At 44.5% G+C, this 27,757-nt stretch overlaps 2 protein-coding genes across 6 annotated transcripts in view; one reads left to right on the top strand and one right to left on the bottom strand.

Moving 5' to 3' along the window:
• Window positions 1-3,153: 3,153 nt before the first annotated feature.
• TRAPPC2L (trafficking protein particle complex subunit 2L) lies at window positions 3,154-6,840 on the bottom strand. The gene is made up of 5 exons (XM_075511088.1): window positions 6,705-6,840; window positions 5,399-5,571; window positions 4,297-4,384; window positions 4,099-4,178; window positions 3,154-3,337 (listed from the first exon to the last, which is right to left on the bottom strand). The coding sequence occupies exons 1-5, from the start codon at window positions 6,735-6,737 to the stop codon at window positions 3,292-3,294; spliced, it is 420 nt and encodes a 139-aa protein (XP_075367203.1). The 5' UTR covers window positions 6,738-6,840; the 3' UTR covers window positions 3,154-3,291.
• GALNS (galactosamine (N-acetyl)-6-sulfatase) overlaps window positions 6,782-27,757 on the top strand; it is a 52,817-nt gene continuing 31,841 nt past the window's right edge. For 4 of the 5 annotated variants that reach the window (XR_012776979.1, XR_012776978.1, XM_075511085.1 and 1 more), the window contains exons 1-10: window positions 6,782-6,939; window positions 10,471-10,594; window positions 11,844-11,918; window positions 12,977-13,079; window positions 15,939-16,082; window positions 18,036-18,102; window positions 18,219-18,346; window positions 19,163-19,302; window positions 20,515-20,618; window positions 26,810-26,946. Coding sequence is in view for 3 of the 5 variants with exons in the window: in XM_075511085.1 (XP_075367200.1) it covers window positions 6,841-6,939; window positions 10,471-10,594; window positions 11,844-11,918; window positions 12,977-13,079; window positions 15,939-16,082; window positions 18,036-18,102; window positions 18,219-18,346; window positions 19,163-19,302; window positions 20,515-20,618; window positions 26,810-26,946 (1,121 nt within the window). In the remaining 2 variants the exon portion in view is untranslated. Of the gene's footprint in view, window positions 6,940-10,017; window positions 10,127-10,470; window positions 10,595-11,843; window positions 11,919-12,976; window positions 13,080-15,938; window positions 16,083-18,035; window positions 18,103-18,218; window positions 18,347-19,162; window positions 19,303-20,514; window positions 20,619-26,809; window positions 26,947-27,757 lie in introns of those variants that run through there. The other variant, XM_075511086.1, reaches the window with a different exon arrangement.

The following is a 27,757-nucleotide window of genomic DNA, read 5'->3' as shown; positions in this document are numbered from 1 at the left end:
AAAGGACTGGACTGCCCTGGTGATGCCGACAGGACTGAAATGAGGAGATGGGATTGGAGAGATTTAAAAATATGCCTACCCAAGCCAAAAAAGATTAATTTTAAAATGCCATCTGCCTGGTCGTGAGGATTACTGGTGAGGCAGCCAGAGCGGGAGGGAACTGGATCCGGATCCCTGCTGGCATCCCAGGAGGGGCTCACCTTAGCTCTGCTTAGGGGATTGCGTTTTCATCGAGAACAGTCTCATTCCAGAGAACACCCTGTCCTGGGAAGGGAAGAGCTTTCCCAGACCATCAAGTCTCATCCTCATCCTATAGAAAAGGGCTGTACTGGAGGGTTTGGTGTAAACCTGGTCTGGCTTTTAGCTGTCCAAATGCCCTCCACCCCGCTGCGAGGGCGGACCTGTCCTGCTTGGCATGTGAAGCACCTTCAGCTTTCCCGGCTGTTTCTACAGGAGCTGGATGCTGCTTTTTCTTGCCCATAAGAAGATCCTGAAGACCTTTCCAAAGACTGTTTTCTTCTCCAGATCAGTGGAGAAGGTCTTGGGTTGCAGCTCTGGACCTGACTGCTGGGGAGCTTTTCCTTAACTCCATCAGCCTTGTGGATTTCTGACCTTGCTCTTGGGAAGAGGATGGAGCCCAACGATGTGTTTTGGGTCTGGTATTTAGCTCGCTGCTGCTGTTGTACATCTACCAACCAGGGGAGGGAAAAGGCATCCCTTGCTGTTTCTCCGGAAGCCTCTGTATCTCTGTGGTGGGCAAACAAGACCTGGGCGTCACAAAACCCTTCCCCCTTTTATTTCTGAAGTCAACAACCCCTTCTTCCCCCCTCCTGCTTTTATTCCAAAGCTATAGGAATCAAAGGGCACTGCCGGCTCATCATTTTACTTTATTTCTAGCAGTATTACAAAATCATCTCCACTGTTGCAAAATTGGTCTGATATTCCTCTTTACTCCTGTCACCATTCCTGTTCCAGATCCCCGTTTGGGGACCAGAGCCCAGCTGAACTAGAGGGTCAGGACCGAAGCACACCATAGGAGCTGGGTACTGGGGAACAAGCGCTGCCTGGCACTTCCCCTTCCTGCTGATCTTGTGTTTGAGCTCCGAAACGGCTCGTTTTTAAAGGAAAAACTTTTGTGTTAAAAGAGGCAGGCTGCGAACACCAGCAGACAGCGTTACTGTGTGAAGTTCTCCACTGAAATCGGTTTTATTATGTAATTCTCACACTAATCTTTCGGGATCCTTGGTTAGGATTCCTCTAACCCAGATGCAACTGACTCCTAAAGCAGCTTTTCACAGCTCAGGGGGCATTGCCAGGCTAAAAATCCCACTGATTTTTTTTTTTTCCTTAAGATCTCAGGATTTTTTTTAAAGCTCAGGGCCTTAACTCTTCATGTTGTGTTGATTTTGCACTTTGCCCAGCGTGGACTGTGCTGCTGAGGCTGGCCTTGATCTGAGCTACCCTTAGGCTTAGACTGTAAAACTGGCTTTTTCTAGGGCTTTAAACTTTCCATTTAGTAGCTTTGTAAATTCTTGAGACTTAAGTTTTAACAAAAACTACTTTGGGGTGTTCGGACTCTCTTGTGGAAGAGGAAATGCTGAGCTCCTGTCTCTGCAAGTGAAAAGAGTGAGGATTTTTATATGAAAATGTTTTGGAATAGCAGTGTACAGCTGTGCCTTGTTTAGATGGTGGGAGAGGCTCAAACACTTTCATCTCCCATTATTTGACAGGTTGTTGTTGATTAAATGTACTTAAGTTCTGTTTGAGAAGGTATTATAAATGTCACTTATTTTTAAAATAAATGATCCTGCTGTGTGAACTTCATCTGCAGTGAGACCGCGCTGGCTGTGAGCTGACATTCTACGCTGACCTGGCTTTCTCCAGGCTTCTTGTATCCTTTGGAGCTGTGCAGCTATTTTTTTCTTTTTAGCTATGTTTTAGGTATTTTTAACTGATTAGGTGCTTGAAGCACAGACTGCTGCCTGTGGGGCAGGAAAGACTTGGCAGGTAGAGGGGTGTGAAAAGCACAGAGTAGTTTCTCGGCGCTCATGCCTGCCTGCGTTACCTGTGCTGAACATGCTGTAGCTGCACAGCCTCGTGCAGTGCGAGTGTACTGCACAAGTGACTAAGAAGCTGGGATGCTTTTTGAGTCTAGCTTGTATTCTTTCTATATAAATACCTGCTATTGATTTGGTAGTCTTTAATTAGAACAGCAGGGAGCTGCAGAGGGAGGAGATGCTAATAGAGATTAGTTTGGGATGAGCCAGGCAGCTGTGCAATCCTGCTGCCTTAATCTCTTGGTGTGGATTTATCCCAGCTGCACTACCTGTGCTCCCTGACCTGGGCTAGAAATGCTGGTAAGTGTGCCTGGCCTGTCTGAATGAGGTGCAAAGTGATAACAGCAAATACTGTCAGATGCGAGTCACCCAAAGATCCTTCCCCAGGAAGGCAAGATCAGTGCAGGGCTCGATCGGGTTCAAGGTGGTGCTTTGAGATCAGCTGTTTGCTGTCTGCCAGAGCTTTCTCAAGTACATAAACAGTGGCTGAGGTTGTAGAGAAACCTGGAGCCTTTGGCTGACTGGCAGAGTTTTCTCTTTCCAAGAACTACTGGAGTAAGTACATACAGACCTGAGTGCTCCCAGCTAAGGAAAAACAGGACAAGGAGCCCAAGTATGGTTGAATTAAGCACTGCCTGTGATGTTCCTGTTGGAATGAACAGTCCTGAGCAGCAGCGAAGGGGGCTGGCAAAGAGCAAAAGGACTGCTGTTGCTGATGTGCTGCTCCTGCTTCAGAGGAACTGCTCTGAAGCACCAGGACTTCTGAGGAACAGTGTCACTATCTGTGCCTCTCAGCTGACTGAAATCTAGGTTGACCCTAATAATAATCTCTTAGCTGTCTCTTGTGCAGCTGTGCCTGCTCTAATCACAAGCACAGCAGGAACTGCTGTTTTTACACAAAGCCCAATTTCTCCAGAACCATCTGAGTTGCACAGAGGCACAGCTGCACACATTTCTGTGGGGAACAAACCTCCTATCTGACACAGCTGACCTTCCTGAAGGAAGAGCTGGCTCTCACGTGTTACCTGAAGGCATAAAGCTGAATAGCAACTTCTGTGCTCTACTCAGGTTTGCTAGAGTAGAAATGCACGCAAACTGTGCAGGTGTCAAGTTTATTTTACATAGAATAAATTTAAAATATTACACAGAATGAAGACAATATATACATCACTTTGTAGGCATACTCCTGTACAAGGGGAATGTTCTCAACACTTGGATGAGAAGGGGCAGAGCCTCAGCACACCTGCATCATCATGGAGTTCACCATATTATCAAAAGCCCTGGAGAGGGAAATGAACACAGAATATTAAAGGAAACAGTTAGTTCTGCACAGCAGATCTCTTGTAACAAAACCAGTGGCTAACAATGTCTCTTACTGGTTAACAAGCTGGCTTTCTCCAGGCTGAATACATGGTTTTACTCTTTAACTATAGCATGCTCTGTTGAGTAAATAATGACTTTTAATTAAGCTGAAGTAAGGACAGGTCTTATCCTGGCTGTAGACCTGCCTCAGCAAAGCGTAAAAGAAGCTGTTCTTCCATAGGCAATAGAAACTCCCAACGTTATTAACATTCCCTGTGAGATTCCGGATGAGAAACGCGGGGCACTGGCCCTCACACGTGAGGAATTACGCACACTGAATGCCCATCTGTCCTCACCCAAGGATAAGCCCTGGACAAGTGCGGTTGTTCACTCTGTTTAACCTGCTCTATTTATCTGTGTTTATGCTCGTACTTGCCTATGAAACAGGGACCTTTTTCTCCCCAAGAAATTAATTTTCTTGAGCCAATGTTTCTAACACCAGTTCGGAGGTGGGAGTGAGAGTTCAATGGAACTTCTCATGAGACTTATCAGAGTTTTCTGTTATGCAGTAATGGCCCAAAGACAACACAGCTGTCCTCCATTTAGGCAGTTAGAGCATGCACATCTGAACTGGTCAACCACAGGGGTTATGCTCTTGGTCCTGTTACATCAGAGGTACGCTGCCAAGTTCCAGAAAGATGACAAAGATCAGAAAGATCAGTATGGTCAACCCACTTACCTGGAATGGATACGGTCCCCAGGGTTATAAAAAGGGTTACACATTATGTCCGTATATGAATTATGCAGCTTTCGGAACATCTGAAAAGGGATTGTAGTTTAATTAATTTTTTTTTTTTTGCTTCTCAGCACTTTGTGAATAAGCGGAAGTAGCAAAAACACTGATGTAGCAAGTTGTGCTCTGATTTCCTGCACTTACGCTGCGGATCTCATTGTCTCGAAGTGCTGTGTTTGAAGAATCCACCACCATAACAAACTTCACCTTCGAATTTGTCACGTAGCCGTATCTGTGCAGCTGTTAAGGCATGTGCCTCTGACACACCAGAGCCTGGCAAAGCAACTAAAGCAAGGCTGGAATACACTCAAGGAAACCAGCTGAGAGGAAACATGATGTTCTTGCTGCCCCCAGCACATAACTAGGACTAGAGGAGGTAAGCGAGACGCTAGATTGTAGGAACTGTATCCCCTTTCTACCTGACTTCTGCCATCTTTGGTAACTCCAGGTCAAGCTCACTCCTACAGCTGGCCAGTAAGGCATGCCTTGCAATTTCAGAAGCAGCCTCCCACTAGCTATTTTGGTGAGGGTTTCTCTCTTCTTAAGAACCATTTTAATGACACAGCCACCTTATTTATTCTTGCTTGGGAGACCACAGTCAGAGACCTGGAGATCTTCTAATATCAGCCAGTGTGACTGACCTGAGACTTCAAAAATTAACAACTAGTTTATGGAAACCCAGAAGTCAAGTCTGCTGATAACTTCCATCTGTGGGATTCAGAGAAAAAGCCAAAGAAAGTTCAAAAGATGAACTTTGTGACTTAAAAACACTGGGGAGGCTGTGGCCGTGGAGTACAGATTTTAGAGAAATGAGACCACAAACCTGGGATTTAGGTACTTGACCAGAGAAACCTTCATACCCCTGCTACTTTCACTGGTGTTATTGGAGAGTCTAAGCTTTGTTCTAGTCACAGTCAACTGTTTTAGCTAAGCAGGGAATAAAGCACCCAGTTTATGAAAGGTGAAGTCTAGCTGCACCAGACACTCTTCACACATTTTACTCCCTCACGTCGGCTACAGGTAAGTTTTTCCACCACCTAGTTGGGCAACGAAGCAGCTGCTGAACTGACCAAGGCACCAAACCTGAACCTCTAGGTGACAAACTGGTCAGTGAACAAGTCTGTATATTTTCTGCCGATGTCTTTAACATGGCACCAAGTAGGAATAGAGGTTTCCCACACAGAGTCCCTCACGAGAAAGATCCTATAAATACATACTGGCATGGCAAAAGGCATTAGAAAGATACACCTTGTAGTCTTCGGTGGGGTAGAGGAGCCCTAGGTACAGTTCCCTCTGATCTACAAGAGCCTTGCCCATCGCAGAGATCTTTTCATCCACGACATCGAGGGAAGTGTGCACGGTGTAGTGGAACTTCAGCTCGTTTTCGGTGGGAACGCTCCGGATGTAGAGGGGATAGTTCTGAGGAGGAGAACAAACAACGCTAACTAGGACCGGCCACTCCGCTGTGTAAGTGATGGCTGATGCCACGACAATGCTTTTACGCTGCTGTCAGAAGTAAGCTATTTTAACCATTTTACGCTCACAGCCCCGCTTTACACCTTGCAGCGCTTGCGGAACAGATCTGTCTCCACACACCAGTGACAGGAGAATCATTTGCACAGGCACTGCGCAAGGCTCAGGCCCCACCACCACTTGACCTGCCCCCTTACCCCAGCAGGGCCTGTCCCCAGCTTATCAAAAAACCCCTCTCCCGTCAGCAGGACACCGTAGGGCACCCTCACACTGTCCCCCAGCTCCCCCTGCCCTGGCCCTGGCCTGCTCCTGCTCAGCCCACTTCAACCTCTGGTCTGTCCCGCTTCCCCCCTGTCTGCCAAGGCTCTGCCCCACTCCCTTCACCCCTACTCCACAACCTCACCTGGCCCCACAGCCCCAGTCCCTATCCCCTCCTCGCTCCTGCTCAGGCCCCAGAGCCTCAGCCCCACTCCCCTCACTCCTTCCCAGGCCCCACAGCCTCAGCCCCACTCCCCTCACTCCTTCCCAGGCCCCACAGCCTCAGCCCCACTCCCCTCACTCCTGCTCAGGCCCCAGAGCCTCAGCCCCACTCCCCTCACTCCTTCCCAGGCCCCACAGCCTCAGCCCCACTCCCCTCACTCCTTCCCAGGCCCCACAGCCTCAGCCCCACTCCCCTCACTCCTTCCCAGGCCCCACAGCCTCAGCCCCACTCCCCTCACTCCTTCCCAGGCCCCACAGCCTCAGCCCCACTCCCCTCACTCCTTCCCAGGCCCCACAGCCTCAGCCCCACTCCCCTCACTCCTTCCCAGGCCCCACAGCCTCAGCCCCACTCCCCTCACTCCTTCCCAGGCCCCACAGCCTCAGCCCCACTCCCCTCACTCCTTCCCAGGCCCCACAGCCTCAGCCCCACTCCCCTCACTCCTTCCCAGGCCCCACAGCCTCAGCCCCACTCCCCTCACTCCTGCTCAGGCCCCAGAGCCTCAGCCCCACTCCCCTCACTCCTTCCCAGGCCCTACCGCCCCTCTCAGCCCCCACAACCTGAGGCCCAGCCCTCCTCCCTTCACTCCCCCCCGCCCCACCTCCTTGGCGATCACGGCGATGCACACCGCCATCTTGTCCCCACCTCCGTCGTCCCCCGCCCCGCCCCTCCCGCGAGTCACGTGAGGCGGGCGGCGCTCACGTGACGCGCGGGGGGCGCGCGGTGCGGCGGTTGCCATGGCGAGGGCGGTGCTGGTGCCCCTCTGCCTGTGCTGGGCCCTGGGCCCCGCCGCGGCCTCCGCGCCGCCCAACATCCTCCTCCTCCTCATGGACGACGTGAGTGGGACCGGGGGACCCCCGGGAGACAGACAGGGGCCTGTGTCACTGGGAGGAAGTCACTTGGGGGGGGGGGGGTGACACTGAGGGGGGCGTCAGGGTGGAGGGAGGGGACGTTGGTCACCGGGGAGGGGGCCCTGTTTGTGACCAAGAAGGGGGCTGGGTGCCTGTTACCAGAGGGGGGCTTGGGTTCCTGGGAAGGGGTCGGTGTGCATGAGGGAAATTGGGGCCTTGGCTCCATAGCACGCTTGTTGGGGGGGGTGGGCTGGGGGGGGGCTTGTCATCGGGGTGCGAGCAGGTGAGGCGGGGTCCCGGGGCTGGCGGAGGGGCTCCCATGGTGGCCCACTCTCTCCCAGGCCCTGGCGATACGGTTTGAGCACCGGTGCCTTGCGGGCAGGGCTTCTGTCAGAAATGTTCTGCCGATGCCTGGGAAATTTGTTTGTGGTGCGTGCGCGGCACGTCAGAGATGCTGTGGTGGTCGTCCCCGAGCTTGCGGGAGCATCGTGGCCCATGGGCTAGGTCCAAAGCTGTACTGGTGCTGAGGCAGAGGCCTTTAGATAGAGATTTCATCAAGTTGGCTCCCCATGAGCCTTAACCTGCAAATTACTCTTTCTGGACATCCTCCTAAGCGTACATCAAGGGCCATTTTTGGGCCTGGCCAGACTTGTGCTTTGAGAGCGTGTCTTGAGTATTTATTTGCTTCTTTGTGCTACCTAGAGCTCTGTCTCACTGACTCCTGCAGAGCAGAGCTCTCCCCGATGTGCACGATCCTCCCTAGGTCGCAGTTTCCAGGTTCACACATCATCCCTTCCAGGAGAATACGGCTGAAATCCTCTGTGTTCAGCCGCGTGCTATATCTGTTCCCTTGGTCGGTAGGCCAGCGCCTGTGGGATAGCACGTGAGCAGGGTCTGTCCCGTGATTCATGGTCAGAGGTCTTCAGCACAGTGATTCAGGTGCAGCTCACGGGTTGGTGTGACGACCTGGAAAAGTTTGACTGAAATAAGCAGGAATATTGGAATAAGTTTGTAAGTACTCACTCTGAAAGCCATCATGCTCAGTTGCTTTCTTTCTCGAGTCCTTTCCAGATTTTGTGTAAAAAGTGGTGAAGAAATGAAAGGAAGGCCTGGCGTATCCCTGGCCTGCCCCTCCTTCAGGGCAGAGCTGCCCTAAGTGACCTGTACTAGAGACACTGCACACAAACCTCTCGTTATTCCTTGCATGTGGATGTCCTGCTGAAAACAAATGAGACTTCTCAGATCTATAAAGTCAAGCCCGTATGCAAGTCTTTTGGAATTGGTGCTTACACACCTACATACCTTATCTAAAAGTCTAATCATCTTATCTATCAGTCCATTCATAATGACTGAGCAATTAACTCCACAGTCCTTGGCAAAGGATTCCACCGGCTGATAAATGTTGAAAAACAGGGTGTCTTGGTGATTTTCAAACCTTGATAGATCATTCTGAAGTTAAGACTTGGTTTTGTAGCCTACAAAAATAATTGTGGCAACATCTTCTAATACCAGCCATGGATGTAGTTGTAGTAGCACTGAATAAGGTGCATGTACAAGTGTAGACAAAGAAACTCCAATACATTTGAGGAAACGTTTTAGAAACCCAAACTTGCCTCCCGAAAAACTAAACAAGAAGAAAACTAATTCCGCTAATTTTTGGTCTCTGAACTGTGTGTGGGGGGAAGGCAATAAATCATTAAAGGGCAGAAATAATCTCAGATTTGTTTCCAACTAAAAGTCTTTTCACTTTTGCACCCTGTAGTGGTCTTAGCCACATGGGTAAGGAAGTATATTAATTTCCAACAGGTTTGAGTTGCTGCCATCTTCCTGTTTTTCTTCTCTTCTAATATTTTCATGTCGTCTTTCAGGTGTGTTTGTAGTAGAAATGCGTTGTGTGCTGTTTTAAGCTACTCGAAAAGCTAATGAGGGTGGGTAGGTGACTCGAAGGGTGGGCAAGCTCTTATCGCCTGTTTGGCTCCCTTCTGCCAATTCAACATGACTATTGTTTTCATAGTGTTTCTACACTCCTGTACAAGATAATTACCTTGTAAGCCGAGTTTTTCTGGCCAGTTGAGCCTCCGGCAGTCCATCTCAATTTTCCATTCAGGAATATTTCCCCCCCAAGCTGGCATTTGTAATTTTCAAGATGAAAGCTCCTTGGGACAGTGATTATCCCACTCTAGAAGTGTTGGTACAGCACGAGACATGATGAGGCATGGATCCTGACTGGAACTTCTGTGAACTATTTATTTATTTAATATGCTGTTCATTAAAAATACATCTCCATGGTCTTTTTCCTTTGATCCTCCAGTAACTTCTGTGACTCTGTCACTGTGTGTGCATTAGAGCAACATGATATCCTTTTTTTCTTTCTTCCTTGATGATAAAGATACTGAAGAATCAAGAACTTGGGGGTGATCCCGTTGAATCCCTTTTAATTCCACATCCTAGTGTTAGGTGGTACCATTTAATTGCTCCTCGCTCAAACCTCAACAGCCGGTTCTGCAGCTCTCCAACAATTTTCTTTTCCAAACTGCACCACTGCGGTGTAAATGTTAGACTCTCAAATGGGACCAGACAGATGGTTTTCTAAAGATCTCAATACATTACGCCCTCCGTATCAGTTGCTCACCTGATACGCATCTGTATTAAAGAAAGCTATTGCCTTTTTTAAAGCATAATATAATCTCCAGCAACCATGGTGCCTAATTGCTCATTAAGTTGTTCCCTTCTAGAACCTTCTGTTTTAAGTCACTTACTTTTATTTGTATTATTACCAGTAATAGTTTTCAGCAATGAACGTAGACAACGTGATGGTAATTTTATGGTTCTCCTGGCGCGTGACCTCTCTGAATTAGGAGGAAGACGCAGGGTGAAACCACTGTCTTGCAAATAAGCAGAGTGACATATGATGCCTCTGGCAGGTTTCTCTCCAGAGCTTGCTTTTAAAATAAACACTTTCTCTCTTTTCCTGCAGCGCTGCTTTTGAGTTTAGACCGTTTCCTTGCATTTCTACTTACGTATACACAGATGGATGGATAGATGCAGCAGGCTGAGATGGAGTCCTGGGGTCAATGGGCCAACGCAAAGACGCGTAGCGAGGGACTGAAGGGTCAGACTTTGCAGCTGTACAACACTGAGCATACCATGTGTAACTTCCTTTTCCTCCCTGGTATGTGTGCGCTTGCCAGTCTTCAGGCACCTGAGTAAGAGCGAAGGCATTAGGGTTCTTACCCAGTTCCGCTGCAAGTGTTTTAATGCCTCTTAGCAAGTCATTTAATCTCATGTGTGCCTTGTTTTCCCATTTGCCGATGAAAACTGTAGTAGTTCCCTGCTTCATAGTGTTGGGGAAGATCATTTTTATCACGTTTGTGAAGTACTCCCTAAATAAGGAGATGAGCACTATAAAGATTTAGAAATGAAAGGATACAATAAAAGTGTTATGTGGGCCCAGAAGCATTGTTGTTGTGGAAGAGTAAAAGTACTTTTACATCTTTTGGTGTGTTCTTTTTACAGATGGGTTGGGGTGATTTGGGAGCTTTCGGAGAGCCTTCTAAGGAAACTCCTAACTTAGACCAGATGGCTTCAGAAGGGATGCTTTTCCTGGATTTTTATACTGCCAACCCCCTCTGTTCTCCGTGTAAGTAAACTTGAGTTTTAAACTAGCATATAAACATGCCACCTCCTGAGAAGATTGGGACGTTTGCCAGCATCTGACATGAACTAGCAACCAAACCAGTGATTACCTTCAGGGCAGAGTTTGGATTTGGTGCTTTGATCTTGCATTTTGCTCCTTTTTTATTTATGTTTTGATTGGAAAACCTACAATCTTCGGTTCATACAAAGCAGTGTTTTAGTGATCAAATCAGTCCAGCTAAAGGATTTTTTAAAACATTCTGGTTTAGTATTCTAGCCTCAGTCGTTGCATTTTTTTTCATCTTTCTTATTTTGGAATAAACAAACAAAGCAGTATCTAAATTGTTGCTGAACATAGTTTGTACATAGTTTGTCTGATTCCGTTGGCTTTGGTGAGACTTTCATGCAAGGAATGGCAGCAGGTTGTGTCCTGCTTTTCACCCTGGTGGCTTGCAAGATTCTTGGGGAAGGTACAAGAGATAAAAAAAACGTTTGGGTCTGGGGGACACAGATATTTTTATCCTTATTGTTTTTTTCTGTGGGGTGGGGTTTTTTCTTTCTTTCTTTTTTCCTCAAATCTGATTGGCAGCCAAGAACTGAAACAAAAATGAGGAACGGGGGCTTTTTATTTGGGCTTTCATTTCGGATATAATTTGTCAGTGTGCTGATGACGTCCTTGTTCAGAAAAGGCATTTAAAATATGCTGAAATCCTGCTAAGTCCAGTGGTGGTACTGCATATGCTTAAAGTTAAACATCTGTTTAAATGTTTCCTGCAGTCAGGAATTGACTTTTATTGTCAAAGCTGGACAGCTCTTTCTTCACTATTACATGACTTTTGTTCAGGCAAGCTTGAAATCTTAGCCTTAAGCATGTAATCAGTTTGTGTTACGATTTCCTCTTACATATATACGTCAGGTATTCCTTTCAGAATTACTGAGAGAGGAGGGCTGCTACATTAACTATTGAAAGTAATTACTCTTCAGCAGTGGGTAATTTAATAGAGTGGCCAAATTTCAGTCAGTTTTGTCCTGGAATAACTCAAATGGTGTCATATCAGAACCCGGCTGTCTCTGTGGCTCACTGGAGTGGGGAGCTGCTGCCTGTCCTAATGTGAGTGATCTTAGGTAGCTGGCTGTGGCAAAAGGACACTGACATGCTTCAGTCAGTGCACTGTCCTCAGCCTTAATATGCTAATATTAATATTCAGCAGAGAATGCATGTGAAATAAAACAGTTTTTGTTGTTATTTGCAGCAAGGGCAGCACTGTTGACGGGCCGTCTCCCAGTGAGGAATGGTTTTTACACCACGAATGCACATGCCAGAAACGGTATGGGCTTCATTTCTGATTTGCCTTCCTCTCTTGATTTCCCTCTGTGCTTTGTAGGAAGTTTTGCTGTGAACAAAGGCTTGGCTCGGTGATCTTCCCCTATGGATCTTCCAGAGTGGCACAAAAAGATTACCATGTTAACTGCTGGTAATAAGCGTGAAATTTATTGCTTCCTCCTCATCAAGCAGAAAACCTCCTCAAATTAAGAGACATAAACAAGGCTGGTCGATCCATTTGCTTCTGCTGGCTGAGAAGTGTTTCCTCTGGGCAGTCTAATTGGTGTCTGGTGAAAGAAAGTCACGTGGGGTGTGTGTTAACATCCAGAGTAAAGAACAAGCTGCTTGCAGTTTTATTCAGCAGCCAGTTTTCTAACCATTTCAGCCTGGGCAGTTTTATAGCGTTGTTGTGCCCGTGGTGCTTCCAGGGAAGATTACCAGTTCATAACGTTTCTGGGTTGATTTTCGTTCCAATGTGACAGACGCCACGTGAGACCATGCATGCTTGGGCAAGAATCAGCAGCTTCGTACTGATTCACACTGTGTATCAGCAAGCGTGCTTGGCTATCTCCGTCCTAACCAGAGTCACACCTTAGATTCTCAAGGGTCAGAGAACTGTGGTCTGTGGGAGACATATCATTTATTTCAGCTCTTGCAGTCTGAGCATGTTTATCCATCATTTGATTTAGGAAAAAAATGCCTTCATTTTAGAAAATATAAAGCAAATTTGCAAGAGTAAAGGCAGCGCCATTGCACTCCTAAAGCACTTGCTTTCTTTACAACGCCTCCTTTCAAGGGTCTCGCCTTCATTCTGTAATGGCAGCCCCCTTTGTTTATTGGCCGTGGTATGCGAGTGGGTGGAGATCTCCCTTTGATCTCCCTGAATCAACTTGTTCTCTTCATCTCGTGGCCTGGGAGGACTTCCAAAGAGTGATATTGCTGGGGCTTCAAACTAATTGCTGTTTCTGATCCAGTAATAATGCTTCTGGTGATGAGTAGCCATGAGCTGTTTGCTCTAATATTTGTAAGAGCCAGAAAGATTTTTTTGTTTGTTTTACGCAGCATACACGCCACAGGATATAGTAGGAGGAATCCCAGATTCTGAATTGCTGCTTCCAGAGTTGCTGAAGAAAGCTGGCTACATCAATAAAATCATTGGCAAATGGTAAAATTATTTTAAGATCTCTTGCTTTGAGATTTCGGTATGCGTGTGTATGTGTTGTGAAGGAGCAGCAGAACAGCCAGAACTGCAGGAAAAAACCTGTTTTGAAGCTCAGATGTCCAACTTTTGAAATCTGTGGTGGATCTTACCCCCTGCTGTGATCAGTTTCTGAATTGAGTGTTACCATTACGAGTCCATAGATATATCCTCATACAAAGAGTTGAAGGGGTTTTTATGTGTGTGTATATATATATTTATAAACCACTTCAACTCTTTGTGCTTTCATCCATGTATCACACTACTTAATTTAATCAAAAAACACCAAGATGTTCTGTTGGAACTTGCCTGGAGCACCCACGTGCCCTGCTATATGTTGGTTTTTTTGTTAATAGAGTAGACTAAATTGTGAAAGCCTCTTTTTTGGGGGGGATAGAAGTGTGTGGTATAGAAATAGAGATGCAGACATCTCCAGGGCTACAGTGAAGATTGTTCATCAAGCATAGAAGGTCAGGGTGGATAGGAATAGGCTTGATCGGGATAGTTGATACGAGGTGTTTTAAAAGACCTAGAGGGCTGATCCAATACTCTGTGAATATTGTCCTTTGACTTTATGGACTTTCATGGAAGTAGAGGATAATCTTTGTAGAGGACACAGAAGAACTTCTAAAAACCAATGTTCTGTGATGTCTGCAAAGAATCGAAAGGGAAAAGCCTGAAAGATATTCAGATCAAACAAACACGGTGGAATTACCAGTGTAATAGTTGAAACTGGTGCATTTGTAACATTCGAATTTCTAATGCGCTTGTGGGCTGTAATGGAATCCCATGGGGTCTGGGGATCTCTGAACAGTTGATTCACAGTTTGGAACAGTGCTGTAATAAATAAATGCATAAATAGCAACTTCAAAACTACATAGACACCGGAAGAGTACTGCTTGGTTAACAGAGTAATTGTTAATGAAGAGACTTCGGACAGGAGTAGTATCGGGGGGATACTGTTTAGGAAAGTAATGGGATACAATTTATTTAAGAGTTTCGTTAACAAGTTAGAGAAGAGTGAGTTTGAATTGTGGTCGGATTCACCGGTGCTGCTGAAATTGGAAAGAAAGCAAACTAACCTAAGACAGTGAATTAGTTATTGCCACAAATCCAAACAGCAGAGTGGCCGTGAAGAATCGGATCAGTGGGCTGAATGCAATAAGATGCAGTTCAGTGCTAATAAATGTAAATTCATACACCCAGGGAAAAGAAATAAACAATGCAAATACAGATTGGTTCCAGGCAGTTATTTGGAAAACAGCAAATCTGGAAGGACCTGCAGCCGTTAGCAAGAAGCAGACTAAATATGAAGGTGCAGTGCACTAGCGTTGTGCACCCAAGAACTGTTATCCTGGACAGGACCAGGGAGTGATACTGTACAGCAGCAGGCTCTATCATTTGTGCACATCAGCTGCTTCCTAGAAAGGTGGAAAGAAATGCAAAGGACAGTAGATAAACGGGAGTCTCATCCTAGCCACGCATAGAATTTTAGGGCTTTTAAAGATTTTCAAGTTTTCCAGCAGAAAATTTTTATATCCTTTCAACATCCCTTCTAAAAATTTTTCAGGGTGTCTTGTGACAGTAAGTTCCACAGTTTAATTATGTGTTTGCAAGTCAAGTATTTTCCGTGACCAGTTTAGAATTTGTTGCATTTCATTAAATAGCTCTCTATTTTTTGTGTTGCGAGAGGGAGAGAATAATCGGCGTCTCAGTAATTATTTGATACCTTTTTCAAGTCTCTTCCTCTGTAAGTTCTCTTAGGGCTTTCTTAGAATAAAATATTTTTTCATGTCCCCTGTGGTAGAAACAGCCAGGAATAGCTTTGTATTATCATATATATAAATGAGGAAGGGGTAGAATCCTGCAGGTCAGACCTGCAGTTTTAGTTGCATCACCAAGGTATGATCATAGCTGGAATGATGATTATTTTCTGTTATAATTCATTTGGAATAGCTCAGAATAACACCATGGATCATTTTACTTCAGGTAATGCATTTTATGCCCCTGATGTTCAGTGTGCAGAGGGTGATGGCACAAAATGGACAGGTTGCAGATGCAGACTTGTGGGTGGAAGCTGGAATGATTAAATAAACATTAAGCTACAAAGATCTCCTTTAGAGACTGGGAGAGGATGGGCATTCTGTATATTCAAGATAGTATAAATGAAGGAAATGGAGCATTTGCAGTATAGAAGTTGGAGATTAGAGAGGAGCTTCATCTCGAAGTTAAGGATGGAGAATTTTCAAGCTGCGTAGTAGAATGGAGCCGTCATCAGGAGTAGCTGAATGTGTTTTATGTCACATGTGAACGTAAAGAACTCATTCTCATTTACATTCAGGTCTCTTTGTACCATTTTGGCAGCATGAATACTCCATAAAGGGAATGCAGATATAATGGTACATTTCATGAGCTCTACCTTGTGTTTTTACAGCTTAGTGGTATAAAAGTGACTTGTCATAGATCAGAATCCTTAAGTAAAACATTATGTGCGTCTTTGCAATGGCTTTAGGCAGTGTAGTCCATCAGTACAGATCATTGCGACGGCGTGAGAGAAGACACCAATAGAAGGAAATAATGGAAAACAAAGATTGGACAGTAGACTAAAATGGGATGTATGTAAGCACTGGAGTGAGTCTGCATGGATGTGCTTGCAACAAGTATGAGAAAGATCAAGACAATGCTCTGCAGCCTTGATTTATTTGATTAAAATGCTTGAAGTTTTTCTTCTTAGGCAAAGACTGTTTTCTTGCATGCCATTCTGATGAGATTATTATTTGCTTCTTTGCAGTAGAATTTTAACTCATCTGTTTCTTTTGTTCCTAGGCATCTGGGTCACAGGCCCCAGTTCCACCCCCTGAAGCATGGGTTTGATGAATGGTTTGGATCCCCAAACTGCCATTTTGGACCTTTTGATAACAGAGCACTCCCCAATATCCCTGTGTATAGGGACTGGGAAATGATTGGCAGGTAATTCAGCTACTTGCCTGGTAATGTTATTTTCTTTGCTTTCCCTGCTGACTTTACAGTGCTGGAAGATAAGTGCTAGCGTAGCAAACCCATTTCAGTGAAAAGGGGTTGGCAAAAACAGCAGCTGCTTCAGAATCAGAGTTACAGGCTTGGCTGGATGGGCAGTGATCTACAGGTACTTCACCCTGTACAGAAGACTTTTCTAGCGTGCCAAGCATTGGGAATACCCTGCCGCATATATGATCTGCGATGCTTACTACAGATTGCCCTGACTGTCCTGCAGTTCAGCAGTAAGCCAGTGCAGGAAAGATGCTTGTAAAAGTTAAGGAAAGACATGGAGGGGTTTTTTTTCTTCTGGGTCAGGCCCAAGGCCCATTTAAGCCATTATAGTCTGTGATGACCACTGGTAGTGAATGCTTGTAGAAAGGGTATAAGAAAACAGACGCGTGGAATGGTCCATCTCTTGTATGGTTGTCCACCTTCCTAAACTGAAGGTTGTGTCCAGATCTTTAATAGCCAGTGACTTAACTTCCGTGAAGTAGTCTTGTCTCTTTTCTAAACCCATTCGTATTTCTGGACTCTACAACATCCTGTGCCAGGATCTCATCTCTTACTTTGCCCTCATACTTTTGAACAGGACTTTCCCTCTAGTCTGGGGTTGGCCAATATCCAGCCTCACAAGGCCTGGATGGTGGTTTGCATTGGAGCTAAGACAGAACTAGGGGAAAGCCTTGTGGGAAAACGCACAAGGCAGACAGAAACAAGAAGGTACAGATTAACCGCCAAGAGGTATGTGAATGTCACGTCTAGGAGAGGAAGCGAGGATAGTCCTTCCTGGGGGAAGAAGAGGTTTTGAAGGCAATGCTGGCAACGAAGGGCACTCAAGCACTGTTGCCTGGGCAGTGCCTGCTGCTTCTCTGTCGTGATTGTGGCACTCTGACTTTTCCAGTTAAAGCTGAGACAATACAGACCTACTTCTACGGTATCGATGCCCCTCAGAGACTCGGCATGGTAGTTGAGTACTAAACTTTATTCTAAACTCCTAAACCACTTTTTGTAGGAATCCTGTTTTCCTCATCTCTACCTTACCAGCTAAATTTAAAATTGAAGCTTGTTAAATATGAAGCTAGGTGTTTGATTCTGAGGATTAATAAAGGTCTGAGTACCAAGGCCAACCTGCAAGTTGCGTGTGGACCATCTAGGGATGTGACTGCTCTACCGTGCCTCCCTCCCAGAGATGTTTGCTTATCCCGCTGTGCCCTAAAGGCTTCCTGTGATGATTTCACTCCACTACTTCTCTTGGAAGCTGGTTCCATTCTGTACTGAAAGACCTCTTTATTCCTTCTGTTCCTGTTTGTAATAACCTTTTGTCTGTTTGCGTAACACCATCCTATGCTCCAAGTCTGCAGTCTGTGCCGTTCTTGTCCATTCACTTTTGTGCCTGGTATCATCTTATTTCACTTGCTGTTATTCTCCTGAGGACTGCCCCCCGCCCTTCTTTGCTTATTGGTGTCTAATGATACTTCAGACAACATTTTCAAAGCAGCCCAAGTTCTGATTCCAGGATTGCTCTATGTCACTGGAAGTTGTTGTGTACTTCTGAAAATTCTACTCGCATATCAAACAGCTCTCTATTGAAGGAGTAGTGGTATGAGATCTTTAAGCATACTACCCCTGTTCTAATAGCTTAACAGTGAAAGGTCAGGGGCTTAGGTTTGTCCAAAACTTGCAGTCATCATTAATTTGGATCTAGCTGTTTCACTGCTTTCTCCTGTAAGAAAAAATATGGTGACATTCTTTTTTAATATCTGAAGAGAGTTTGCTGAGTAGCAGCTGTGACCTGTTTGTCACCTACTTACACAGTAAGTAAAGAGGGGGGAAAAAAAAGCCTTTTATGTTGTATATTCCTTATGATTGATTTTTTTTTTCCTCTCTGATTCATTATATCTTAAGATATTATGAAGATTTCAAAATTGATCTGAAGACGGGTGAAGCCAACTTGACTCAGATCTACCTGCAGGTACTGTCTATTTTAATACTGGTTTCTAAGCCGCAGTGACTTTATGCTTCTTTTTTTGGAGAGATTTAGATGGCAGAGGATGATTCCGTTAAATTCATTTTTATTGTTGTTTACAGGAAGCTCTCAATTTTATTAGCAAGCAGCAGGCCAGCCAGCAGCCATTCTTTTTATACTGGGCAATTGATGCTACCCACGCTCCTGTTTATGCCTCCAAACATTTCCTGGGCACTAGTCAGAGAGGACTGTAAGTCTTGTTTTTGTGGGTGTTGGTTTTGTTGGGGTTTTTTTAATTAATACCTCATGCTGCAGGAACAGAAAACCTAAGCAGCATTTATTAGATCCAAGTATATAGATCATTTGTCAAAAGTGTCTGTGTGTGCTGAAATACATTAGTTAGTGAGGACTTTGCTTGGATTGTTCTTTAATAATTTTGTTGTAATCTGAAATGAAGATCATGTGACTAACACGGGGGAGAAGGGGGAGCGTAAGCTGCTTTGCCAGTTGTGTGAGTAATGAAGTGCTGTATGTGGCACAGATGATTTTTTGGAAGGCTTTTGTATGATCAGTGCCTGTTTTAAAAGCCTGTAAATCAGACCAGGAAGTAGAAAAGCATGCATGAAAAACACAATTTACAGGAAGCAAAGAGCTCTGTAGATATTGCGAGCCTTGCTTCTGAGAGTGCAGTTTCAAACCAGCATCCATAAGCAAAACAATGTTATTAGCTTCAAGTCTATGGCAAAGTGGCTTTGCTTATATTTGAGAACTTTGTAGCTAAATTTATATCAGTTGCTGGTCTCTGTCCAAGAGTGGCTCACATCTGAACAAATTCTGACCCTTAATACCCAAGAGAGGTTGGTCTCTGCAGGTAGGAGAGACAGGTTTTGCAGGGACAATGGAAAACTTTATTACAGTACCTGATGCACAAGAGAAGTATTTCTCTCTGCAGCATGGGTATAAATTACGTCCACTAAAAGCATTGTGGCTGATTGCAATGCATTATCCTGTGTGATGCTTTTCCTCTTTTGCTGCCTTCAAAGTTTTGCATCTACTTTTGCCTCAGATATGGGGATGCTGTGCGAGAAATTGATGATAGTGTCGGAAAAATCCTAAAACATCTTCAGAAGCTGGGTATCAGTGAGAACACTTTTGTGTTTTTCACTTCCGATAATGGGGCTGCTCTCATTTCAGCTCCTAAACAAGGTGAGTCTCAGATGAATAAATGTGGGCTGGGGTTGTGAAATCAAAGCTTAAATCTCCATGTCTGGGGGGGGAGAGACCTGTATGCAGTTAGGAGAAGCCTCCAAATGCAGAGCATTTATGTTTAGAGTTAGCTTATGTTCATTACTTCTGGTCACTGTTGGAGGAGGTATCCTTGGCTAAATGGACTTTTGGCCTAACCCAGTGTGGTGGTTCACCTGTGTGCATTTCCACTTTGTGCTCCACTATCAGGGAGTGAATATTTTTTAAATTATTTAGGACCAGGCACAATAACTTAGCAGACTGTTTACTCTCCATCTACCAAATGCATATTTCAGCTTTCTGAGTAATTACAGACAGTTCAAGAGTCTCTCCTTCTTTAGCTCTCATGAAAAATATCAAGAATAAAAAGTATTTTTGTTAATTCACAAGTTTTCTTTTGTTTAAATGATTGTTTCTCTCAAACAGAGTTATTGCAAATTGATTTTATAACCCACTCTCTTCTATTTGGAGGCAGGCTGTCTTGTGGTTATTGGACCACAGAGCAGGGAGTATCCTGAGTTCTGATTTCAGCTGAACCACTGTGTTTGACTTTGTGTGACCTGGAATCAGTCGCAAGACCCCTCTGTTTGTTCCTCAGCAAGCTTAGCTCCAAGGCTGCATTAAAAACCCAGACATTCCTGCAAAGCACTTGCTGTCTTTGAGAGTGAACATTCAGGGAATGCATGATTATTTTTCTCATTCTCGTATCTGCATCTAATACTGCTCTGCTACTTTAAAAGGATTATGCAAAAAAATACTATTTGTGCCTGAAAGGGTCAGATTTCCTTTAGTTACAAACAGCAGTTAACATCCTTAAAGGGAAGGAAAATGCCAGCAAAGTATTTTCTGTTTGTTTGGTTTTTGCTTTTTGCCTTTTTTTTTTTTCTTTGTTTGGTTGCTAGCAAGTTGTGTTTAACTGTCACTTTCTCCCTGGCCTGAAAAGACACTCCTAAAATTTCATCGTAAAGGGATATTTTAAAAAAACCCAATACAACAAACAAACAAAACAACAACAAAAAACCCAAAACAACTCTGGACATGTTATTTGAAGAAGCATTCATGCAGAAATGAAAATTCATTTAAAACTAGCCTAAAAATTTCCTAGTTGACAGTGTCCCTTTGAAACGTGATATTGGCATATTGTGTTTTTTATGGCTTCTTTTCTCTCTCTAGGAGGAAGCAATGGTCGTTTTCTGTGTGGCAAACAAACCACCTTTGAAGGTGGCATGAGAGAGCCAGCTATTGCTTGGTGGCCTGGACATATACCTGCAGGAGGGGTGAGTATCTGCTTTGAACAGTTCTGATCTTAAGGGAAGTGAATGGAGTGGTTCTTGCTGGATTCAGTGGGCTTTGGATCAGACTTTTAACATGCCCAACGTGTCAGTCCAGACGCTTGCCTAAATAAGGAGCTGAATGCTGCCCCTAGAGAAGGATGCCATTCCTGTTCATTATTGCAAATTTGCATCTAGAGTGTCTATGATCAACACTTCTGTGAGCACCCAGCGGTCTGGTCTTTTTGTCTTCCTGCTTTATTTAAACCCTTTACTCTTTTGGACCACAGTGTCTTTAGTGGGTTACGTATTTGAACAAATTGGAGAATAAAGACACATTGCTAATGTGTGTCCCAGTCTAGAGCAGGAGCGTGTTGCCCACACACACTCTCTGTGCCCTGAAGTATCAAGTGATTTGACCCTCACAGCTCTCGCTTTGGTGTTTGATAAAAGTTGCACTCAGGGAGGTCTAGATACCAGACTATTGCTCTTTCCTGCCTGTACACAAATTCAGATATGATCACTTCAAAATAATCCTCCAGTGGCGCTACCAGCCTCTCTTGTCCCAGTTCTCATTAAAGAAAGATGCAATCAATTCTTCTGCAGGCAGGGTTCACAGTAAATAATACCGATTCCCTTCCCTTTGTGAGTATCTCTCATCCCTGAAGAAAGCGATACTTCATTAACTGGGCACTGTGCTTAAGACTGCAAACTATTCATAAATAAAACATTTTTCTAAGTTGCATTCCTTTTCAGTGGTTTAATTGAGTCAGGATAATGATAATTCATCGTTTACATTTAGGAGGAAGCCATCAGATAGCTTAGATCTGCAGCTGAGGGCAGAAGGGTAGTTTGGTTTCATAATTTTTAAAGAGTTCACAAAACCTACTAGGGATGTTTTATTATTTTTTTAATTTGAAATGAAAACAGTCTTTTTGTTTAAATTTAAACATTTCCATAAAGCCTTTACAAGCCAAGTACAACAGCCTTGGGCTAGCATACGAGAACATGAAACTGAAGCTGACTGTTTTGTTTTCCATGTCCAAACTGAATAATGTGCTAAAAGTAAACATGCATTATAAATGGGGACAAGTAAATACCAAATTTAAAAATTCTTTCCATTGTAGTAACTCTGAGGATAATTAGGAACATGAGTAGAGAAATCATCGTGCCTGCTTATTTTCTAACTGTAACTGGCTGGTACCCCTCTCACAGGTAGTCTTTTGCATGTAGTGCAGCAGCGAAGCTTTATGTGGTGCAAAACGTTCTCAGTAGCCTGGTGTGATGCATGGCTTCCTGCTTGAGGCCACAGCTGAAGCTGCTGTTTGAATTCCTGTGAACAGTCACTTCTGTGCAGAGTTAACATGTTTGCATAGGTGGCTGGACTGACCGATGCCGTACTATCATGAGCCCATGCATGCTCAGCGAGCTGGAGAGCGTGCTTAAGGCTTATCGGGCAGGTATGCGCCCAAAAATCCCCTCCTCCACCACTGCTGATACCATCCTTGGCACTGAAGCACGTGCTTAACTTTAAATTCTTCCTATCCTGGGCTCCAGTTCACGATGCTGCCTGCTAAATATCTGCACGTGCAGGTGTTACGCTCCCAGATGTCCTCTTGGCCTCCACTCGGGTACCTCGAGAAGCCTGTTCTGAACTCTGTCCCCAGGATGTGCTGCTTCGCTCTGAGTTAGACCCCCATATGATGCTACGGATGAGTAAATATGTGATAGCTACTTATATGTCTTTTCTGCTTGTATTCTTGCCATCGAGGCTCCAGCACTGGTACCCACAGCAGCACTGACCGCAGGTGAGAGGTTTGGGATTGCTTCTGTGTAATATAGCTCACGCTACGTTGGCCTGTAGGGCGCCTGTCGTTATTGCTTCATAATCGCCTCTTTCACTGACATAGTAAGTGAAGAGACACGTCTTTGCTAGTACATTTTTGGCTTCTTTTCTGTATCTTACAGGGTCTGTAGCTTCAGCATCTTCTTGACTGCGAGTTTAAACTAGTCAGCCCAAGTCCTGTGTAGTGCAAGTAGCTGTAAAATGTGGGAAAACTGCTTCAAAGTCTCTCATTGCTCTTTCTCTTCAAAAGAGCTGAAGGAAAAAAAAAAAAAAGGCTTGGGAGCCCTGAACCAGGGTGGAAGCAGAGAGCTTCTCAGGAGTGCCAAGCACAAAGCTGAAGGGTCAACTCCTCCCTCCTACGCTGGGGTCGCTCCCGGTGCAATGGTTGTTCCTTTCCAGTGGACGTTTTGAGGAGCACGCGGAGGTCCAGCAACCATTTCAGCTGGTACAACTTCAGCCAGAAAAAGAGGACTTGTGTCTCTGGCCAGTGAAATCCAGTTGTTGGGTGGAAGGTTCATCCGCTGATGGGATCTGGCAGTTTATTAATATCTTATTGATATGTAGGATTGGGGTTTTTTGTTTCTATTAAAGGGTACACTTGTTTGCTTAAACAAAGGAGTACCTTTTTATTTAAACAAAAGAAGTTAGGTGACAGGATTGTGAACACTTGACAGGACATTGATAGAGGTTAGGATAATTGGTGCAGTTGGCTGATTTGCAGTTTTTTGGGGGAGAGGGATGCCCTGGGAGTGTGTGTTGCTCTTGGCATCAACATTCAGTTCATCCTGGTCCCCCATCAGGAATATTTATTCACACGCAAACAGCCTTTCTGCAGTTTTCTCCTCAGCTACGTTTTCCAGGTGAATTCACAACAAATTAGCATTTCAACATTCCCCACATCACATCTGCCTTCTGGAAGGATCCAGCTGGAAAAAAAAAAAAAAAAAAATCATATTCTGTTGGTATTTGAATCCTCCTCCTCTCTTCCCTCACCCTCCTCCCCTTCCTCTCTCGTGCCTGCTTCCTGAAGGAGAAAAGAACATATCAACCCAAAGACAGCATTGCAACCTTTTCTTCACTATCTCCCATGGGGCGCAAATTGAAATTGAATTAGGCAGGGATATCAGGTCTGCTCGCTGTGATAACTGTAAAAGGATTTTATTTAAAAACACCCTGACATTTGTTCACCCAGTTTCAAATATTTAGCTTTCCTCCTTTCCATTCCTGGCGGGGGCGACTTTATTAATTGTCGCCTTTGATTCAGAGTTAAAGCTTGAAAGCACTGATAACAGCAGTGGTGACTATTTCTTCTAGCGACGTGGCCCACAGCAAAAGGATTTCATTTTCTTAAAGACGTTATGTGTATACTGAGAGTTTATTAAAAAGAAGGGGGGGAAGGAGGGGGGAAAAATCCGTTCTTACGTGCGTAATACCGGCTGTTTCTCACTGATACGAGCAATATCTGATCTCACTCTTTTTTATATATTATTTATTTTCTCTGGGCTGTTGCCCTCACTGGATTTTTCTTTTTCTTTTCTTAAAAAAAAAAAAAAAAAAAAAGGGAAAGGCAACTAGAATGAAAGAGCACTGTTGACAGGAGAAAATGGTAATTTTTTTATTTTTCTCTGAAAATACTTCAAAGTTTTATATAAATATTAACCTTTTTTTTCCCCCCCCTTCTTCAATGTGGTGCTGCAGAGCACAGATAAATCCAAGTGGCTGTGGCATGGGCATTTAATTTCCTTAAGAAGTTTTCTCTGCTTCACGGAAAAATGTTGTCTGAGACCAGAAACGTAATTGGATGATTAAAGAGAGTCATCTACATCTGGTTATGGTTAATAAGGGCCAGTACAAGAAGACCATGGTGGCCCCACAGGATTGTCACAAGGCGATGTATAAATTAGGTGATATTAGAGGCACGAGTCTCAGGTCGGCGATTGCCTCTTGCTGCCTGTTATCAAAAGATTGAGGCAAGGGAATGGAGCGACAACAAGAAAAGAGACTTTTGGATTTGCCTTATAAATTGTGAGAGACCTAATTACAAAAAGTCTCAGACACCAGTTTGCCCGCCTGCTCCTGACGTAGCAGTTGTCAGGGAGCAGGCGTGTGCCAAATCTCCTCTTTATTAGACTCCGAGCTCTGCATATGGTGTTCTGCTGACCCCGCAGCTCTTCGAAGGCATGCTCAGGGTAAATTAGCCAGCAGATGAGCCTGCGAGGGACTGAGCATCTTTGCCGAGATGCTGAGCACTTGTAATCCCCTTTGACTTCAGAGGGAGTGTAGCGTTCCCAACACCAGCGGCTCATGAGGCTGTCCAGCTCTGTAACATGTGAGCTGATGGTTTGGTTTGGGGTTTGGTTTTTTTGAACGCGTTTACTGTTTTTTTTTTAACATCGGTCCTTTTTGAGTGCACGTCTGAGACCAGAGAAGAACCTGTGCAAGGGGACGGTCCAAGGAGCACGCAGCACTGTCTGCCACAGTTAATCTCGTGGACGACACAGCCGGCTTTGGTTCTCCCCAGCGGTCCACGTTTGCCAAATGGCCCCAGGGAGAGCAAGAAGCAGGGTTGCCCCGTCGGAGAGCTCAGTTCTGTTTCCTTCTCCACAGCTGTATATCACAAGATCCCCATCCTTTTCTCCATGCAGAAAGGGAACTTCATCTGCTTTTTGTGAGGGATTTGTGGGCTCATCTCTATTTGTCACTGCCTACAAGGACAGGCTGAGGACGACCTCTTTCAGGCTGCCTGCTGCAGCAATGTCCATGAATAAGGCTTAACCTCAAATGCCTGAGACCTTCTGCAAGATCTATTGATCTTGGTCAACTGATCCAACTGCTTTCCTGGGCAAGGGTTTCCATGCTCAGGCTTCCTCTTGTGCTTAGAGCTTTGCACTTTGATTTCTTCTTAAGAGTTGTGGAACTATTCTTGCATGCAGCTTTAATATTATGTGTTCCTGCCAACACCTTTTGATGAATGAAAGCCATTAAAATTTGAAATTACTGTAATCATGTAATGTGATATTGTAATGTTAAACTTGCAATCAGTCCCCTGCGTGTTGCTTTTCCAGTTTCTTTTTTTTTTTAACTTGTTAATTCTTCCTTTAACTCTTCACTTTTTTCAGCCCAGTCTCTTAATAAAAAGCTTAGTGTCCCAGCAAAAACAGCATTTTCTCTTCAGTCTTTTTTTTCTAGAGCCAGCATCTCGCAAAAAACTCACTTATCATGTTATAATTTGTTGTCGTATTTAAATAATTAGTGTCAGCTTACAGACTGGGGGTCTGTTTCTGCGTAGAAAGAGGATTCAGAGATAAAAAGTCTTTAATAGTCCCAACATCGTAATGTTCACACTGACATTCGCAAGGCTGCTGCTAGGACTTGGATTTCAGTCAGAAAGTGCTTCTGTACTCACAGATGTGGGCTTGTATCAGATCACTTCTTGTCTCCGAACAAGTGGTCCGGCTGAAAAGGCTCTTTTCATGTCGCATCTTGTGCTGGTGCATCCTGGTGCAAAACAGTCTTGCTCTTGATTTGAATGTATCTGCTTCAATTTAGTGTGTTGCTGGCTAATTAAACATCCTACAGCAGATAACTATAGCATACCACAAGGAGGATGGGAGCAAAGATTCAGAAAGAATCAGTCAGAGCAAACTTTTTAGATTTTTAAAATACAAATAATTAAGACCAGAGAGATAAGTATGGCTTCCAATTAAGGAAAGACCAAAAAAAAAAAGCAAGAGGAAAAAAAAAAAAGCTTGCACATCTCCATTGGAGCCAAAACCAGATGTTTTTCTCCCTTATTAAAATATATACTAAAAATACCACAACTTTACAGTTCTTGAATTGTTGGAAATGGTTTGCAGATGAAGTCATCGGGCTCTTTTTGTTATTATCCATCTATCCCTGTGCTTTCTGGGAACTCTCTCAGGGTATTCTGGACTCCAGAGATGACCTGGAGAGGGAATAACTCAAGGACTTTTTTTTTTCTTGGTTTAAGTGCTGATTTTTCAATCCACAAATGACTTGGAATTTGCTAAATTAAGTTGAACTCTGCGAAAACATGCTCCTGTAAAGTAGATGCATAGAGAGGAGTGAGAAGAGAGAGAGCGAGGAAAATGAAAAAATGAACCAAAATGCAAATGCTCCCTGGAAGTGCACAATTATGGCTCATCTCCTTTATTATTTTAATAGGAGGTTTGCTGGTGACTGCAGCACTGTAAAGGGAGATATTCTTAAAAGATGCTTAGCAGAGAAGGAGGTTCAGGAAGCAATACTTCTGCTTTGGTGGAAACCAGCCTGTTTCATTTTGGCTTTTACTGAAGGACTTTTTGCAAATGCGTTTCTGTTGATTTTTCAGGTCAGTCATCAGCTGGGCAACGTGATGGATCTCTTCACCACCAGCCTCTCCCTGGCGGGACTGCAGCCTCCCAGTGACAGACAGATTGACGGCATCGACCTTTTACCGGCCATCTTGCAGGGCAAGCTAATTGACAGGTTAGTTATGAGCCCAGAGCTCCGACCCTTGCCTCCAAACTGAAGTGATGGCAAATTTTGGCTTATTTTTTAAATCAAGTTTACGGAAATATTTTATAAACCGAATTGATGCATCTTTGCTCCTGCTCAGTGAGGTGGGGTAGCACCAGAGCTTTTTGCTATGTGCTAATTCTCTGGTGGTGCAAGCAGAGGTGGGATTTCCTGACATGTGGCATGTTGCCATACAGTGGAGTCTGGGGACAAATGAAAATGTCAAGGGGTTAGCAGGGATCCCTGGAACAACATATGGCAATAAGGGAGATAAAAGCCTGAGAACTGTAGCCTGGGTAGGGGAGAATACATTATTTATTACTGGAAAAACATCCAAGAGTATGCTGGGTCTTTATAGCCCCAGCTTGAGAGAGGTTGGAGGTAAAGGCTGGGCTGCTGCGGATGAACTGGAAGCCCATCTCCTCCCAAGGTCCTGTTTCTGTGGATGTTTTTGCAAGAATAGATTTGGGTTAAAGACCTGGGATCTTTATGGGCATGGAGGAGTGCTGTCAGCAGTTGGGTACGGGCACTAAGATCTGACAGCAAGTATCCTTGGCGCTCTCGCTGGAAGAATTGGAGGTCAAGAGAGGTCTTGTAGTTGTGATTTTGATGAGGAATTTGGCAGCCCAGGATGAATACAAACATATTCTTTCTCTGTGAGACAGCGGGGAAACATACGCATGGAAAACATATTTGACTTCTTTTCTGTGTTGGACGTAAGGCTTTGTTCCGTAAAACTGCTTTTTTGCCCATTAACGCAAGAAGCATGCATACAGTATTA

The sequence above is a fragment of the Mycteria americana genome, chromosome 8 (genome assembly GCF_035582795.1).
Source record: "Mycteria americana isolate JAX WOST 10 ecotype Jacksonville Zoo and Gardens chromosome 8, USCA_MyAme_1.0, whole genome shotgun sequence".
Lineage (NCBI taxonomy): Eukaryota > Metazoa > Chordata > Aves > Ciconiiformes > Ciconiidae > Mycteria > Mycteria americana.
The sequence above is the reverse complement of the archived record's forward strand: the minus strand, read 5'-3'. Positions and strand labels throughout refer to the sequence as shown.